The sequence below is a fragment of the Lagopus muta genome, chromosome 16, assembly GCF_023343835.1.
Source record: "Lagopus muta isolate bLagMut1 chromosome 16, bLagMut1 primary, whole genome shotgun sequence".
NCBI lineage: Eukaryota > Metazoa > Chordata > Aves > Galliformes > Phasianidae > Lagopus > Lagopus muta.
This window is the reverse complement of record NC_064448.1, coordinates 13,375,542-13,391,958: the sequence shown is the minus strand read 5'-3', so window position 1 is coordinate 13,391,958 and position 16,417 is coordinate 13,375,542. Positions and strand designations below refer to the sequence as shown.

The window sequence follows — 16,417 nt, the reverse complement described above, 5'->3', positions numbered from 1 at the left end:
TGCCCTGGTTGCTGTGTTGCCATTTTGGATGTAAGCAGGGGTATTGGATTTGATCTGTAGAGTCTTAACTAAGCCTTCCTAAATTTGTTCTGATATCCCATTTTCCTCTTTGTTGGTGCACCAAGGGACATGATAGCAGCTTTATTATCTTAAAGTAAGTGCAGTGTCCACATAGGCCAGCATCTTGTCTCTGATAAATGAACCAATAGCAGTTATCTAGAAAGAATTTAATTACAGGAAAACCATGTACTGGTACTTCTCTCATGTGCTCCTCTACCTTCTAGCAGTTGTCTATTTCAGAACAACGTAAACAGTTGATTGGTTTTTGTTCTGTCAATTTGTGCAGTTGCACTTGAAACTCTCATAAGCTTATAGTGTGTACAGTGTCCTGTATCACAGAGCTCCATAGCTGAAATACATGCTGTGGGAAGAAGTACAGTTGTTTTTATTATTTTTTTTTAAGAGGTGATTTTTTCTTTCCTTGGGGTGAATGTTCACATTCTCCTGTTCACTAGTGACTTTGCAGTCTCAGATACACCCTACTAGCTGAGCCTTCCACTGGACTGAAGGGTGCCTGGTCTAACTTGTTTCTATTGCTGGATCTCTGTCATGTTTTTATTTTTGTTGGCTTTCTTTGATTCTTTCAGTGCTCCGTATTTCTGTGGCAGGAGGATCTCCCACACAGACAGTAGTGAGATGTGTTACCACTGCTGTTTGTGTTGCTTTTCAGTCACAGCTGAGCCAACGTCACCCAAATACCTTCTCGTTGGTGTTTTTTAAATAGTCCTTCCCTAAAGCTGTTGTTAACAGTGATTAAATGAGAGCAGTTCTGTAAAACAGCTTCAGTTCCATCTGCAGAAAGGAAAAAGGCAAAGATGAAATTCTGAACTTAGCTTTGACCAGGACATGGTATAAAGCAATCACAGGAAAAGGTGCCATGATTCTATGACTGAGAAGGGCTGAGTCCATCTGCCAAAGTCAAAAGAGCTGTTCTGAATACCTGCAAGGCAGAGTGGATGTTCTCTGATTCTAGTATGGTGGAGTTGTTTATTGCATCTTGCCCCTCAGAAAGAAAATACAAAGAAAAGATAACTGTATATTAAGGGAGTGAGTTATTTTGTTTAAAAATCAGTTACTTTTATCAGGGGCTGCTAAACCTCAGGAGAGGGTAGTTTCTCTCTCATGTGTTTGTATACATATTGTTGTAATAAAGATTCTCATTAGCTACAAGTGTTGATTCAGAGTTCTCCTTAATTGCTTCTCTTTACTGCTTGCTTTTGGCTGGGGAACTTGGGTTTGAAGAGAGTTATTTTGTGGTTAGGGCCCAGGAGACCTGAGTTCATTTTTGGCCTTGCCAGTGCTCTCTATGAGATCTTAGGGAAGTTTCTTAATATTTCTGTTTTTTTTCCACTTTCTTCTCCCTCCCCCCTTACCTCTTTTACCCACCAAAAACTCCATGATTAAATTTCACCAGTTTCTCCTGTGTTACTTGCCTAATTTAAAGGCTGGATTGCAGAAACTGCTCTTTACAATATGTTTCTAATGTCTAGTAATGCCTGTTCTGGGGCTGTGGCTTTCACAAGGGAGATCTTTACTCCCAGGCCAGGCAGTGTTTCCTTTAAAATGGAAACCTTCACAACTCCAGTAAATGGTGTAAATTATTTTACTGCAAGAATTTTAGACGTGCACTCAATTGTTGAGGAAGCTTCTAATCCTTCATTTTTGACAGAAACCTGTAAAAATATAATAGCCCCAGTGTTTCCACAGATGATCAGTTGTAACTTCCATGTCCTGGTTGGAGGATATACAAATATTACTTGGGTTATTTGAAGTGTCATTCAACAGGTATAGGGTGTTTATCTGTAGCATAGAGATTACTGACACAATCCTTAATAGATAGCAATTAAAAACAAACAAATCAACCCAGGACTTCTTCCTGGCCTCCAGTTTTTTATTTCTTTTTTGCTTTCCTTGAGATTGATGGAAGGAATGGATAGTGGTTCTTCTCTTTCAGATCTTTCCTGTCGTTTCTTGTTCTCTTTGAAGCTTAAGCACATGTATCTTGTTTATACATTATGCCCTAAGGTGTTTCTGAACAAAATTAAGCTCTGAAGCACCTGAAATAAACCTCGTATCATTCATCGTGTGGTGTTATTTCCTTGACTTTGAAGCTTTGCTGGTCAGTTTTCATTACTGTGGGGAGGAAGAAGATACTTGTAGTGCATGTCTGGTATATATATAACTTCTTAAAAATTAAATTATACACAACACTCTTGCATACATAAACAGTGAAAATTATTGGAGGAAACTAAGAGTTGTGAATGGGGATCTTTGGAGTCTGTAGAGAAAGCCATTTCAATTATTTTTGTGATGTAAACATTACTTTAAACTAGATTTAGAAGGGTATTCAAATTAAGTCATTTGGCCATGTGATTATACTTCGATAATTCCTGAGCGATAAGATGATGTTTAATGTGCTCTTGAAAAATCTCAAGGGATTGTGATTCTCAGAAGTCTTTTTGGAAGATGGCAGCATACGTGTTTAACAAAAGCAGTGGTGTTCACCAGCTCTTATCATGAATGCTTTGTGTATTGTCTTCTCTTTTTCTTCAGAAAATTAAGGTAGCAGCTCTGCGCATGTACACCTGCTGCGTGGAGAAAACCGACTACGAGGAATTTTTTAACAGTAAGTCATGAATTTGATGCTACTGGAATTTGAAGTGTTACCCTGATGAGAGAAATGTTGGTGAAAATTGCATGTAACTATAAATAAGAAAGCACTTAGTCTTGCCAGGGGTTGAGCAGTGCATGGCCAACAAGAAGCTGTCTGTGCTACACCATTACACAGGACAGAGGTGCAGGGGAGAGCTCTGGAGCCTGAAACTGTTGGATTTTGTGTCCTGTAGTGATTAACAAGGGTGGGATAGGAAAAATCTCAGAATAACCTGGAATTGGAAGAATATTGCCTTTTTTATTACTGAGAGTGAGGTAAGAGAAGAATTCAGATACCTATTCTTTTTTTTCTTTTTTTTTTTTTTTAATGTGGTCCAATGTGTCCTATCTGTCCTATCTATCTATCTAGTTCTTTACTAGGAGAGTGGTTAGGCCCTGGAACGGGCTGCCCAGGGAGGTTGTGGATGCCCCGTCCTTGGATGTGTTTAAGGCCAGGTTGGACGGGGTCCTGGGCAACCTGATCTGAATGTGGATGTTTGGTGGCCCTGCTAGGCAGGGGGGTTGGAACTACATGATCCTTGGGGTCCCTTCCAACCCGGGTGATTCTGTGATTCTGTGATTCTGTGTCCCTTGACTAGTTCTGAGAAGGTTCAGTGTAAGGCCTATCTTTGTCTGTTCACCTAGTGCAAAATGTACTGAGAGGGGTTTGTTATATGGTGTTGCTGCTGCAAAAATTTCCAGTGCTTTTCAGAAGGTTTTCCAAAACTCTGATGTGGTTTCAGAGGTGGTAGAAGTGAGAGAACTTTATAAGCAGTTGGAGTCATCGTTAGTGATCAGAAAACTGGAACCTCATTTTTGCTGTGCACGTACCTCTGCACAGCTGCGTGCCCTCTCAAACTTTCCCTTCTTCATCATGTTTGCCTCTCAGATAGAGGTGTTACTGTTTCTAGCTGTTGTTTCACTATCTCTGCTTAACAGATTAATTGTAAAAAGGTGAATAGATGTTTCCCTAGATAAAAGGGATTTCAAAATGTGTCTGGGAAGGAGATGACACGTATTTTCTTTGCCACAGATTTTCAGGCTCAGTACTGAATAAAAATTACTTCAGTTGTATTCTTGGCATTGTCTTGCTGTGTTAAAGCAAAGATACTCAGAGCTCTCAGCTTTAAGTGTATCACAAAGAGCAGGTGATCTTTCCCTCACGTTTCCCCCTTTTTCTCCAGAACATCACTGTTGCTCTGTTTTTCTTTTTGCTCTACAGTGTAAGTTATAGCCAGTCCAGCTCTGATTTTACACTTAGGGAAATCTTATTGCATACACTTGAAACCTTTGTTCCGTAAGGAAATCACTTGTTTTGCTCAGATTGACAGTGTGCGATGTGTCTGTTGCTGTTATAAGAATCCTGTGGTGTTGGAGTCATTGTGGCTCTAAAGAAACCGTTGCTCTCATACAAAAACAGGTGTAAGGAGTTTCTGTTATGGTTCTCTACCTGCAGCTGTTTGGGAGATTGGCTTTAAAACCGAACAGGCAAGTGATGCGATGTGTTTAAAGAATAGTTCCCCTAAGAGATGGTTTGGATGGGATGGACAGGGACCTTTTAACTGATGTAAAAGAGCTTAGGCTGTAATTCCATGGGTAGCTGAGTTGAAGCAGTGGCCGAAGGGAAAAGGCTCTGTGCTCCTCATGAGCTCTCTGCCTGTTGTCTGGACAGGAAATTACATATCTACTGAAGTGTGTAGGTCACTGTAAGAAACTAGTTCAGTGTTTTGCTGGCTTACTGTTTTGTTGTGTTAGGGAACTAGTGGCACATAGAAGGGTCTGATGGCAAGCAGCTGGCATGAATGGAGTGGTGAGGAATATGTGTTTAAAAGATGGGAAGCATGGAACCACGCAAGATACCCAACTTTTCAGATCGTCCTTTTTTAATCAAACTAGATCAGTGAGAATGGGGTTTTCCTGAGTTGTTCCTTTTTCAAGTAAAGATGGGCAAACCTTAAGCTAGGACCACAGCTTGTTCCCAAATGAGCAGTCTGGGTGACTGGAGTAGCAGGAACCCAGGACGCAGTTACCCTTAGCTCTGTGTCTCAGTGATGTAGCACCTGAGGTGCACCTGAGACCATGCTGGTGTGGGTGCTGCACACCTACACGATAAATTGCACTGTTCAGGACCCTTCAGAATAGTAATGCTGTGGCACGGGACCCAGCTCAGGTCTATCCTCACTGAAGCTGGCTGCACACAGACCTAGCAGAGTACTTTTTACTTTTTTCTTGGCTTTGCTGCCCCCAGCACTTCTGGCTGAAGTTGTATGGTGTTGAGATATCCAAGTGAACTGCACAGAGTCAGCTCTGGTCTCTGGAGAGCTTATTAGCTTTTTCTCTGTAGTTTGTGAAAGCTGTTAACCTACTGAGCTGGCCTTGAAAACAGTACACCCATGCATGTGTAAAACCATTTGTGGGCTGATTAACCCTGTGTGATCCAAATTGGTTCTTCAGTGTTTCTGGACTTGCTTTTGTGATGTGGTTGCGCTGTGGCTTGAATCATAACTGCATGACCACGCAGATCTCATAGTGGTGTGCAGACTTCTGTAAGGTGGTTTTCCAACAGGTGAGATAGAACTGCCTGGATATTATGGTGCAGTGACAGATGGTACTTCACATCTTAAACTACTGCACTTTCTCAGTGCCTTTCTGATGATACCCAGTGAACTTTCTGAGAGTTTCTCTAATGCAGAATGAGCCCTGTGAACTGCCTTTCTCTGTGTTACGCTTTTGAACAACAGTACCCAAAATACAGGAGTTGTGAATCCACCTAACATGTGAAGGAGGTGTTGCAATTGAGGCTGTCTGGTGTTCCATGGCAGTTAATTTTATTGTACCTGCCATTCTGCTGTCCCTTTGTCCATAAATGATCATCAAGCAAAATTTTGGGAATTTTTGTTAAGGGCTGATGTTCCAAATGTCTGCTACCCTGTACTGCTTATATGGAAAGTGGAGCTGTTTTGGGACTTCAGATATACTTTGTGTAAAAGGAACAGAGAAGTAGTAGAGAGAATAGCTAGATTACCAGCAGAAAACTTTCTGTGCATGAAGCTTGTGAAGTTTGGGTAGTTCTAACAAATGAAGCACCCATTTGTGAGGATAATGCCTCATATCTTATAACTGAAAGACTAGAAGAGCTCTTAGGATCAGGTAGGTGATACTGAGAGCTGAGCTGGAATTTGTCGATGAGCCTGATCTATGGGGTTGCTGCAATTCATCTTGAACTGTTAATACTATTAATTGCTCCACGGTCCTGCAGTTGTAGCAAAGTGATGGCTCTATTTCCAACAGTTTCTAGTGGGACTAACAAAGCAGCACAGAAGGGCTGGAGTTTACTTACAGCACTCTGAATCCTTCTGTTCTCTACAGCCTTTGGGGCATCCTGTAGATACCTGCTGCTCTCCCTGTCAGTCAGTACAAGTGGGATGCTGACACAAAAACACACCTGTTTTATGTTTTTTTTGCAGGATGTGGAGATGTTATCTTATTTCATCCTTCCTTAAATTGTGGTAGTTGCATTTTCCATCACGAGAAATTCTACATTAAAGTTTGTTTCTCTTACCTGATGAATTTTAAGTGCAGTATATGGCTGGAAAAAGATATATGTCCCCATAAGCCTGAGTGTTTATGTCTCTTAAATACACAGATGTGAACAGAGTGTGTTCTGCAGGCAAAACAGATTTATTCCCCAGCTGATAATATCACAGTATTTCACAGGTGGTTTTACAGTCTCACATTTATTTTTTTTTTTCTATATCTAACTACATTCTAAAGGGAATAATTTTCTACTGAATTTTAGGATGGATATTTCTTCCCTTTTAGTTTTCTGATACCAGGTCTCCCGAAACTCCAAATCTTGGAAATGCCTCCTTTCTAAAAGGCTGGTAACTAAGGACAAAGTTGTTACCCTAAAGCAACATCCCTCCTTTGAATTAGGACATAGCCAGTCCTAATACAGAAATTAGAAAGTGAATGAAGAAACAGAAGTGCAACACTTGGGAAGTTAGAGGAAAAAATTCTTCCCTGAATTCTTCTACTGAATAGGTCTTTAAAAACGTTCAGAATTTCCAGCAGTGGAGGTGTGAGCTTTGCTTTGCAGTGAAGAGCAGTTTCTGTGGTAGCAGACTGATGCATGCTAACTTCTATTTCAGAAACCTCTGTCTGTTGAACTAAGTGTTTCACTCTGAACCTTGTCTGTGGAACCCTCATTTAATTAACTGGTTTGATTAATGCAAGCACTGTGCACTCTTGCTCTGGTTGGAGATCCTTTGGCTTGCCTTTAGATCAAAGTATTCATTTCTAAGGACTTGAACTGTTTCTGCTTGCAGTGAGACAGCCAAAAGGGGAGAAGGGTGGGGGAAACCTGTGGTTAACCTCCAAAACATACTGTTAGTCAGTGACTTTATACGCTCTTAGTGGTGGTGTAGGTGATGTATAGGCATTGATGCTGAAGCTTGGCACGTTCTGTCCCCTGATGGCATCGTCACTTTGAGGAGGAGGAATAGTGATGAGTTGCTTGTTTGCTGTGGTGGCTGCCTGACCGTGGTTGACATATAAAAAGAAAGAGCCTGTAAAAATTTTGCTTCGTGATCCATGTGAGCCTCCTTGTTACTGCCTGAGAGCCAGGAACTATAGGAGTAAGGAAAGAATACACTGCAGTACCAAAAAAGGGATTGACTTCCCTGAGGCAGATCCAATGGGAAGGTCTGCTTCTGAACACTCTGCATCCCAGGTTTGAGTAGTCCAGAAGATGAGGCCAAGTGCTGGGTAGGCCAGGGTGTCAGATGCTTTTCATTAGGTACTTCTTCAAGGGACAGCTGTGGAAATGGCTTCCCATGAGGAAGCTTTAAATCTGAGAGGAACTGAAGGACTTCTGTGCACATAACCCCTAAGTCCATGCTTTCCTAGCATGAGGAAGAGCGGTCTGGTTTCTGTGGCATAGAGCCTGAATCTCCAGCCTCCCAACATCAAGACATGGATGGTTTTATGGTGTAATGTCCATGTGCATGTAGACATTTCTGGGAAACCCAGCAGCTGTAGTAGTAGAACAGAATATGGAAAGAGAGATTATTTCCGTGGCTGGTTTGTTCTTTCAATCCTGATGTGTGATGGCTTGAGGCAAGGTGCTCCGAGAGAGCCGTGGGTTGTGCAGCCACCGAGCAAGTACAGCAGCTGAGTGAGAGCAAAGTGCCAGCTAGCACAGTGAGCAGCATCCTGCCTCTGGCAGCAGGAATCAGCACGTGCTAAAGGAGGAGTGCAAGAACTGGGCAAAGCATCCACAAATACTTCCTTGTTATTCTTTCCTGCTCTGGGACGTCCTGAGGTAGAAGCCGTATCTTTTTCTTTGTGATTCTTCATTGTGTTTTTTTTTCCTCCTGTTGGTTTTACCCCAGTTCTAAATATATGAAGCCTTTTGGTATCTACAGTGTCCTGTGACTGCACATTCTAGATCTTAATGATGTCTGACAGTAAATATTTGCTCCCAATATGTTCTTACTGAGTAAAGCTAGGAATTTAATTACTAATATCTATTCAGATATTATTGATAATTCAGATACTATTGGTAAGTGAATCTGTTAGGTAAAAAAAAAAAACAGATTAATTTAAATTAACATTTGTTTTTATTTTATTTTTTTCTCTCTCCCATCAAGGGTGCCAAATGCCTGATACATTGAATTCATGGTTTCTAGTAGCCCAGCTTCATGTCTGGTAAGTGAAGCTTGAATAGCAATATAAATAGTCTCAGGAAGTAAAATGATACGTACCTTACTGTGCAAAAAAGTAGGCTCCGTGATTATTGATAAAAGTGGTAATATTCAATTTACAAAATAATGAATTCTAATAGTTTTCTACTAAGGAGCAAAAAAACCCATGGAGAAACTGACATCTTAAATCTCTGTATTTCTAGGTAATGGAATAACCCGTGCTGTGAGCTTTCTAAAAGCCTTACTCAGCCTGTGTGGAAAAATCCCATTTAGGTGTTTTAGGAAAAGTTTAAATTTATGTAGAAGTGGTTTAAATTGTGAGAATTTGTGGTGGTTGAAGTTTGCTGCTTGTCAGAAGCATTTAACAAATTATAGCACTGGCATTTATTCTTGCGCCTCTGAAATGTACGCACAGGTTGGTGAATGCCAGCTTGGCTACATCTAAAAATATTTAACACCTTAAACATTAAGTTTTTTTCCTCCTTTTTCATTTGTGAAAAGAGTAGCCAAAAAAATCAGTTTTTCATCTAATATTACATACTTATAAAGGTCAGCAGGATGCACAGGGGAGTACAGTAATTCTTGTTAAGTGCCAGATCTTTCATGAAACTGAAGTCCATAGACTTACATTTTACTACCCAAAGACTCGAAAGGAAGTTTGTACTAAAATAGTTGCACTTAAGAACAGGCCTCTTATTTCCTTGCCTCCTTTTTTTTTTTTCCCCCTTCCCTCCTTTTAATTTCCTGTCTCCTCAATATATTGAAAGATGGGGCAGCTCATTTCACTAAGGAATGAATTAATCAGCGGAACCATTGAATTGGCTAATGAAATCAGTGGACTCAATTAATGGGTCACCCTTGAGATTTGCAGTCTGTTTCTTACTGTTCCATGTGAAAAGGGCTTTAACAACTGAATTAATAAGCTAATCATTTGGTTTGATATTTGGAAAACTGCTGCAGTAAATTTTCAAACCAAACCATTTGTAAGTACTTGAGGAGAAACAAAGGCAGGTAACACAACACTGCAAAAAACACACTTTTTTCACAACAATTTTGCATTGACAGGGAAATGTGCCATGTATTAGCATGGCATTTTGAGGTGCACAATATTCTTTCACAACTGACAGGCATGAAAATAAATAAGGGAGCTATGATAGAGAAGGTAGTATTTGATAGACACGGAACATCTGAGATCACAGTTATGTCAGAGGAAGCCAACAGTTGCTTCTCTTCAAGCCTGTGATGCTAAGGAGACCCTTGGGGGAAACTGAAGCATTCTTATGCTTAACCTATATTCAGTGTTAACAAGAAAGTCCTGCACAAGCAGAAAGGAACAAAATCACTGTTTTGTTGGACAATGATGAAAATGTGAATCTGGAAGGTAGTACTAGGCTAATTTTTAATACGAGGATTGTTTTTTCTGAAGTTTTTGTACCTGGCTTCTCCTTGTTTCTGGCAGCTTGACCTTCATGAATGCTGTCATTCTCACAAATCAGAGATCTGGTTTGATGCTCTAGAACACAGAGAAGCCTACTCACTACCGGGGCCACTGGAACATGGCTGCATGTTTTGCTTGTGACCATCTCAGTGGCCAAGATTCTGCTGTGATATATAGCAGATATATCACTGATTCTCTCTGTATCTATCACAGATATCTCTCTGTATATATCACAGATATCTCTCTGATTCTCTTTTTTAAATCAGTATCTCGGTAAAGAGGGAGCAGGACACGAGGGATTCTGCTAACACTGGCTTATGTAAAGGCACCCTACTTCTGAAGGCTCGAACACCTATCTCTCCTCCTAGCCTTTTGTCTCAGGCTAGAAGTCTTTCTGATATGGCAGCCAACAACCGTACCATAGATTCTGTTTGCCATCTGTTAAGATGTTCCTGTTCCCCCTTATAAGTCTAGATCACTTTCTGGATTACTCGTTCTTCCTTCACCTACAGACACTGACTTTCAACTGATGTAGAATATCTTCTGAAGCAGGAAAGGATAAGATTTTTTTGTATATACTTAGGTAAAAACCTTCCTCCTCTCTCGCTGTTGTCATTATCCATCGTGTTCCAGTCAACTCTTTGTGCTGCTAGATCCTCTTATAAACTTTAAGATGCTTGTCAGACCATACTCCTTGCATTACAGATTCTGATCGATTCACTGTTGGAATATCTGTCTCTTATTTTCTCTCCTTTTCTATGAACCAAATTTTCTATGTAACCAGAAAGGAGGGAGAGAATCAGAAACTCATTTAGTTCAGTTTTCATTAACTTATTAACTTAAAGATAACGTTCCTTCAGATACACTCCATTTCCTTCCAATGTTCTTCTAAAATTATACTTTAGAAAATCAACCTACTCGTGTTCTTCCCTGAGTTTTATAGGTTATTTCAGTTACCTCCCACCCTTGATGTCAGGAGGACATCAGGCTCAGAAGCCCATACCTTCTAGGAAATCTCAGGCTTTTCATTCCTTCTGCCATGTTTTTCTTTTCTTGTGACGGTCTAATTGAAGTATAGGCTGTGTCCACACAGCTTCTGAATTGCAAAAGAGATGACTTTGACTGTAGTAAGAAATGTCTTATGTGGTACATCCTGCTTTGCGTAGCACTTAGGGTCAGAATACAGCAGAGCTTCAGTTCCCTTTCTGAAACTCAGCAAGGTTTGTTCACTGCTTTCTGTAAGAAAAACTGTGCTTGTGAAAGTGTTGATCAGTTTGAGTGAGTGTAGAGGAGAAGAACCATCAAGTTTGTGCAAAACAGTTCCTGCAGAGATAGATGTATCAGATTTGCAGAGAAAGGTCTGAGGCTGCTGTGTTATTGTGAGGTACGCTGTCTCAAAAGAGAGTAAACTGTCCATGGTTCATCCTAGAAGAGCAGAGTGGAAGGAGTTTAAAATTACACCAAAGAGAGCAATATCTTACCTGAGAGACATTTTAAGAACAAGTTTATCTGGGATGTCTTAAGGCTGATCCTGCCTCACCATGAGCAAATGGGCTAAACAACCTAAGTGCAGGCATCAGGATGGAGGGAGACTACACAGCCAGGCTGAGGTCTGTTAGCTTGTACCTCCACAAAAACCTGAACTTAGCTGTAAATACTGTACCTAGTGAACTTGCTAGCAAAGGATATCATGTGAACTTGCTAAAGGAGATAGCAAGAGTTCAGAATTCTGGTCTATACCATTATTCTGAGCTTCCATTCATGATGGAGGTGCATATCTCCACATCTAGTTGAAGTCTATTCAGGAGATTTCTTCTCCTGTCTTGAAGTTGCTGGCACTTCATGGATGATGGGTTAAGCAGAACAAAACAACAGCCTTCTTATTTGGTTGGTGTTACACCTGTTGTTAAACCAGAGTCATTTATCTGGTCTGGTAACCCTAGAAATAATTGCCTTGGAACACCTGAGGAAGGCAGAATGCCTGGTCCAGTGAAAGGGGATAGCAGGAAGCTCTGAGTGGGCTTTAACCTTGGAGGCTTAATGCTTCATCAGGCATGGGCTGCATAGCACTGAGCTGCATCTCAACGCTTGGATACAGTAGTGCTGATTTCTGCTTCTGGAGCTTAAACCAGTGTGTTTTACTGTACTGGCAGAAGCAGTCACAGCTGAGGCTCCTGTTGGAAACTGCTGCTTCTCACCTCAGGTGGAAAGAGGATGTATGTGCTCACGTTTCTTTTCAGACATCCTTACGTATTATTTTCTTCTAGTGTAATCTTTCTGCCTAATTAAATATGACATAAATTATCCACCCCAACCAATAGTAGACAATTTTCTAAAGATGGTTTGGAATAGATTTGCTTTCGTGGTTTGACAAAGATGAGTCAGTATTTCAGTAAACTGCAGAACAGATTTGGTAGTGAAACGACAAAATGTTTCACGCTGTGTTGACCCAGTTAGAAAGTTTATAGTCTTTAAAGAGTGCGCGTCTTTTTAAACCTCAGACGGCAGGTGTAGTAACAAACTACCAAACTTTAAAATAAACTGCAGAATTCCATGATCTCACTCGTGGTGCTGCAGAACAGCTCTATGACAGCACTATGCATCCAAACACAGAGCTGCCTTTTAGGCTTCGAGGGTAGCAGGCTTTCCTCTGAGCACTGCTCCATTCCTGCTCATCAGTGAGCGGTTGTTAACTGCTGGTCTTTGTGCTGCACTCTCCTCTTGGTTCACTGCTGCTGAAGGGAGACGGATGGGAGCTTGTATTTATGCATGTGGGGGTGATTGCCAAGTCTCTCTTGCTATTTTTTTTTTCCCTGAGGTTGTGAATTGAGTGAGAGTAGTGTAAAAATACTTCTCTCAACCCAAAGTTAGGCTTCCAAGTCTTAGGCTGAGTGGTTTTTCTCTTTGACTTCATAAGAGTGAGCAAAAAAAAACTTGGAATACAGCAACTCTAACTAATTAACTGTTTTGTACAGGTTAATTATGTAAAAGCATAAGAGGAACAAAGGTTTTGAAGCTGATGAAAGTAAGACAAGTTTTAAGCTCACAATGTGTCTGGCTCGTGTCAGGGCTGATAACTAGAGAGGTGATCCGAATTCTGGATCATCATTCTAGCTGAAAGCTTTGCAATTTTTCTTTTAGCAAGATGCTGATAGGTTTACTTCTTGCTACCATCTTCACAGAATCTGGAGCACCTCTCCCATGGAGAAAGGTTGAGGGAACTGGGCTTGTTTAGCTTGGAGAAAACTCCAGGGAGACCTCATGGTGGCCTTCCAGTACTTGAAGGGAGCATATAAACAGGAGGGGGAATGGTTGTTCACAAGGGTGGATAGTGACAGGACAAGGGGGAATGGATTTAAACTGAGACAGGAGGTTTGGGTTGGATATGAGGAGGAAGTTTTTCCCCCAGAGGGTGGTGAGGCACTGGAACAGGTTGCCCAAGGAGGCTGTGGATGCCCCATCCCTGCAGGCATTCAAGGCCAGGCTGGATGTGGCTCTGGGCAGCCTGGGCTGCTGGTTGGTGACCTGCACACAGCAGGGGTTGGAACTGGATGAGCACTGTGGGCCTTTGCAACCCAGGCCATCCTATGATTCCCTGATTCTTTGATCTAAATTGTAATTGTTTGCTGGGTTCTGTTAGAAATGGAATTGTCACTACCACCATATATGTCTTGAGAATCCTTACAGCTCTGTCTCCTGAGCCAGGAATTGCTGCTCTTCCCAATGTTCCCTTTGCTGACTGCTGTCCTTCCCCTTCTCTCCCTATTATCCTCTCCCAAGGCTCTCACTCACTTACCCTCTTTGATCACTGATCTCCTTGCCATGCCTCAGTCCCTCTCCAATCTCTTGACCTCATTCTGCCAGGACTGTTATGCTGGAGCCTGACCTGCCTCTCACCTGGTGGCTGCCATTTTCAAAAGCATTCATGTAGAAATCAGGTTCTGGCTCAAGGGCTTTTCTTCTTTTGGTACTGTAGTGTGAGTGGAATGGACCTTGTATGGGACTTAAATGTATGGTTCTATTTAGAAAAGAGTATAGGAGCAATGCAGCTCTTTCAGCTTGTTTTCCCTCTGTGACTCGACATTGGCAGTAAGTTTTGCTTCCTTTGCTGGTTAAAAAAAAAACAAACAAAAAAACAAAAAAACAAAGAAACACTTGCCTTTACTAACTGGCAAATCAGATAGAATCCATCATGAAGATTGGCATCTGCCCTTTTACAGGTCAGCCCAACAGACAAGTTTCAGATGTTTATGATTTTCCCTGTTGAGCTGGCATTCGCAGAGCACCGAATACTTCTAATGCCTGAAGGGAGGCCCAGATCTTATCTCCGCTGTAGAAATGAACAGATACATAAATCATTTTTACCTCTTAACTCTTGCAGTGCTTTCACTATTAGTAACATGGCTGCTTCAAAGAGGCCTATAGCAGCTCTGCTCTATTGCTTTTTCAAAAGGTGTGAGAAAAAGCTTTTACATGAACAGCCCCCCAAGCATAGCATGTCTCTGTGCAAATCAGTGACTTATTTCAGCTTCAGTGTTGGAGCATCCTGTCATCCCAGCTTTCTGCCTTGCAGTGCAGCAGCAGAGCTGACTAGCGAGGTAATGAAGGTGTTCTGGTGGTGGGACTCATCTCCTAGCTCAGTGAGGGAGCAGCCTGCGATTCAGTTCGTGCTGTTTACAGATGTAATTAAAAAAAAAAAAAAAGGTATGGTTGTGATGGCTTGTTTGTTGGACTGAACAGCACCAGTAGCTTGAGTGGCTTTAAGGTAAAACAGCCCAACCTGGTATTCTCATTAAGATCCTGCTCACAAACTTGTGATTTCTTCTAGCATGTAGGGGTTTTGCCAAGTGGTTGGATGTGTATCCTAAGACCCCTGTAGATGAAATAATTTAGGACATTGCTAATGTGAGTTTGGGTGAAGTCTGTGACCTGCTTAAGCTTTCACTACTTGGCTAGTGCAGTCTTTTCCAGTATTTTAGTATACCAAGCTGAATTACAGCTGGCTTGTAGCCTAGGATTAGAAAAGACATTTGTTCTTGCTCCAAAGGATGATATGTTCTTAAGGCTCTGGAATTTAAGTTGCAGTACTGCTTAACTAGATTACAGTGCTGTCAGCCAAAATAGAATCCACTGTCACTCTTCCATAGATGGATTGGCCAAAATCCAGCAGGTACAGCCCTCAAGTACAGGATGAACAAGTTTATGATAGTTGCTTTTTAAAAAAATCTTATTTTTATTAACTGATGACAAAAGCACATACTGTAAGAAGAATCTTAAGTGAGCTGAAGCTGATTAAATTTATTGTTTAAACTTGAAGAAAAACTAAAAGCTATGAATGTGGTGTGTATGTTCCTGCAGGATGTGTCTGGTGCGAATGAAGCAGGAGGGTCGAGCAGGAAAATACATGTGTCGCTATATCGTCCACTGCATGTGGGAGGACGTTGAGCAGCGTGGCAAGGTGATGGGGGTAAGTTAACTCTGGTGCTGGTAATCTTGATGACTGTAATGACTGAGTTCTTGCAATGGGTTTGTAATTTTGCATATCTTGGAAGAATGCTTAATAATAAATCTTAAACGTAGCTACGCGTATATTTCTTTATGAGCTTCAGTTGGTACAAGTGGATATCATCTTGGCCACTCATTCCTGCAGCTGTTGTACTGAGCCACTGACTTTGTTTTGATAACTGTATCATGGCCTGGATGTGATGATGATTTGCATGGAAGTCATTAATTTTTCAGATATTTGCCATGTGATTACATAAACAAGGACACTGCTGTAACAGGATGGGCATTTGGGGATAGGAAATAAGCAGTTTGAGTAGGAAGATACGTCACTAGTGCCAGGCTTACAACTGCAATTTAAGTCATTCCAGAAGAGCTTTGAGTTTTCTCTGTATCCAGGATGGTGAGCATAAGGAAGGTCAAGGGACAAAGCTATTATGTTAAGTTCCTGCACGTGACTACGTACCTTTCATTAGTTTAATTTTCATTCTGGATTCTTAATATATCTAGTCATTTCAAAAGAAAAGTGTTAAGGAAAGCATAGCTCCAAGGATAGTTGATTTTGGAAGTCTGAAAGAAGAAGAGACACGGTCTTCTTGGCCTATGCTATGAGTAGGGTTATGCTATGTAGTTGTAACACTGACCCTGTAGTCTGGGATCTGTGTATACGTTCTGTGGATACGTTTCTCCTTCATCGTGTTGGTGACAGCGTCCAGTATGACAGTGGTGGCAGTAGCCTGATGTAGCTGAGAATATCAGTGTTCAGGATACTTCTAGTAAGAGAACAGGGCTAGGAAAGGTCTTCTGTGATGCTGGAAAAAGAAGTATAGAATTGTTAAATTATTATATAGAGGTTTTTCTGACGAACAAGGAAATTAACGAGTGAGTTTATGATTTGGTGTGAGGTCACACCAGTAATTCAAGAAGTTTTCTTTTTGTTGATATTCTGTTTTGCATGTGGTCGGTCTTAAAAAGCATTGATTCTGTTGCAACTTCAGTGATTCTATCAATCTTTTTATTTTAGTTTTTTCTTTTTTTCCCCAATCTGTTGGACATTAAC

The 16,417-nt window shown here is 41.1% G+C and overlaps 1 protein-coding gene across 2 annotated transcripts in view; it reads left to right on the top strand.

Annotated features, from left to right (window-relative positions):
• Positions 1-16,417, top strand: part of LOC125701135 (ubiquinol-cytochrome-c reductase complex assembly factor 1) — a 51,897-nt gene that overhangs the window by 9,018 nt on the left and 26,462 nt on the right. For both annotated transcript variants that reach the window (XM_048962732.1, XM_048962733.1), the window contains 3 exons: positions 2,614-2,686; positions 8,364-8,421; positions 15,214-15,322. In XM_048962732.1, the coding sequence (XP_048818689.1) occupies positions 2,614-2,686; positions 8,364-8,421; positions 15,214-15,322 (240 nt within the window). The remainder of the gene's footprint in view (positions 1-2,613; positions 2,687-8,363; positions 8,422-15,213; positions 15,323-16,417) is intronic.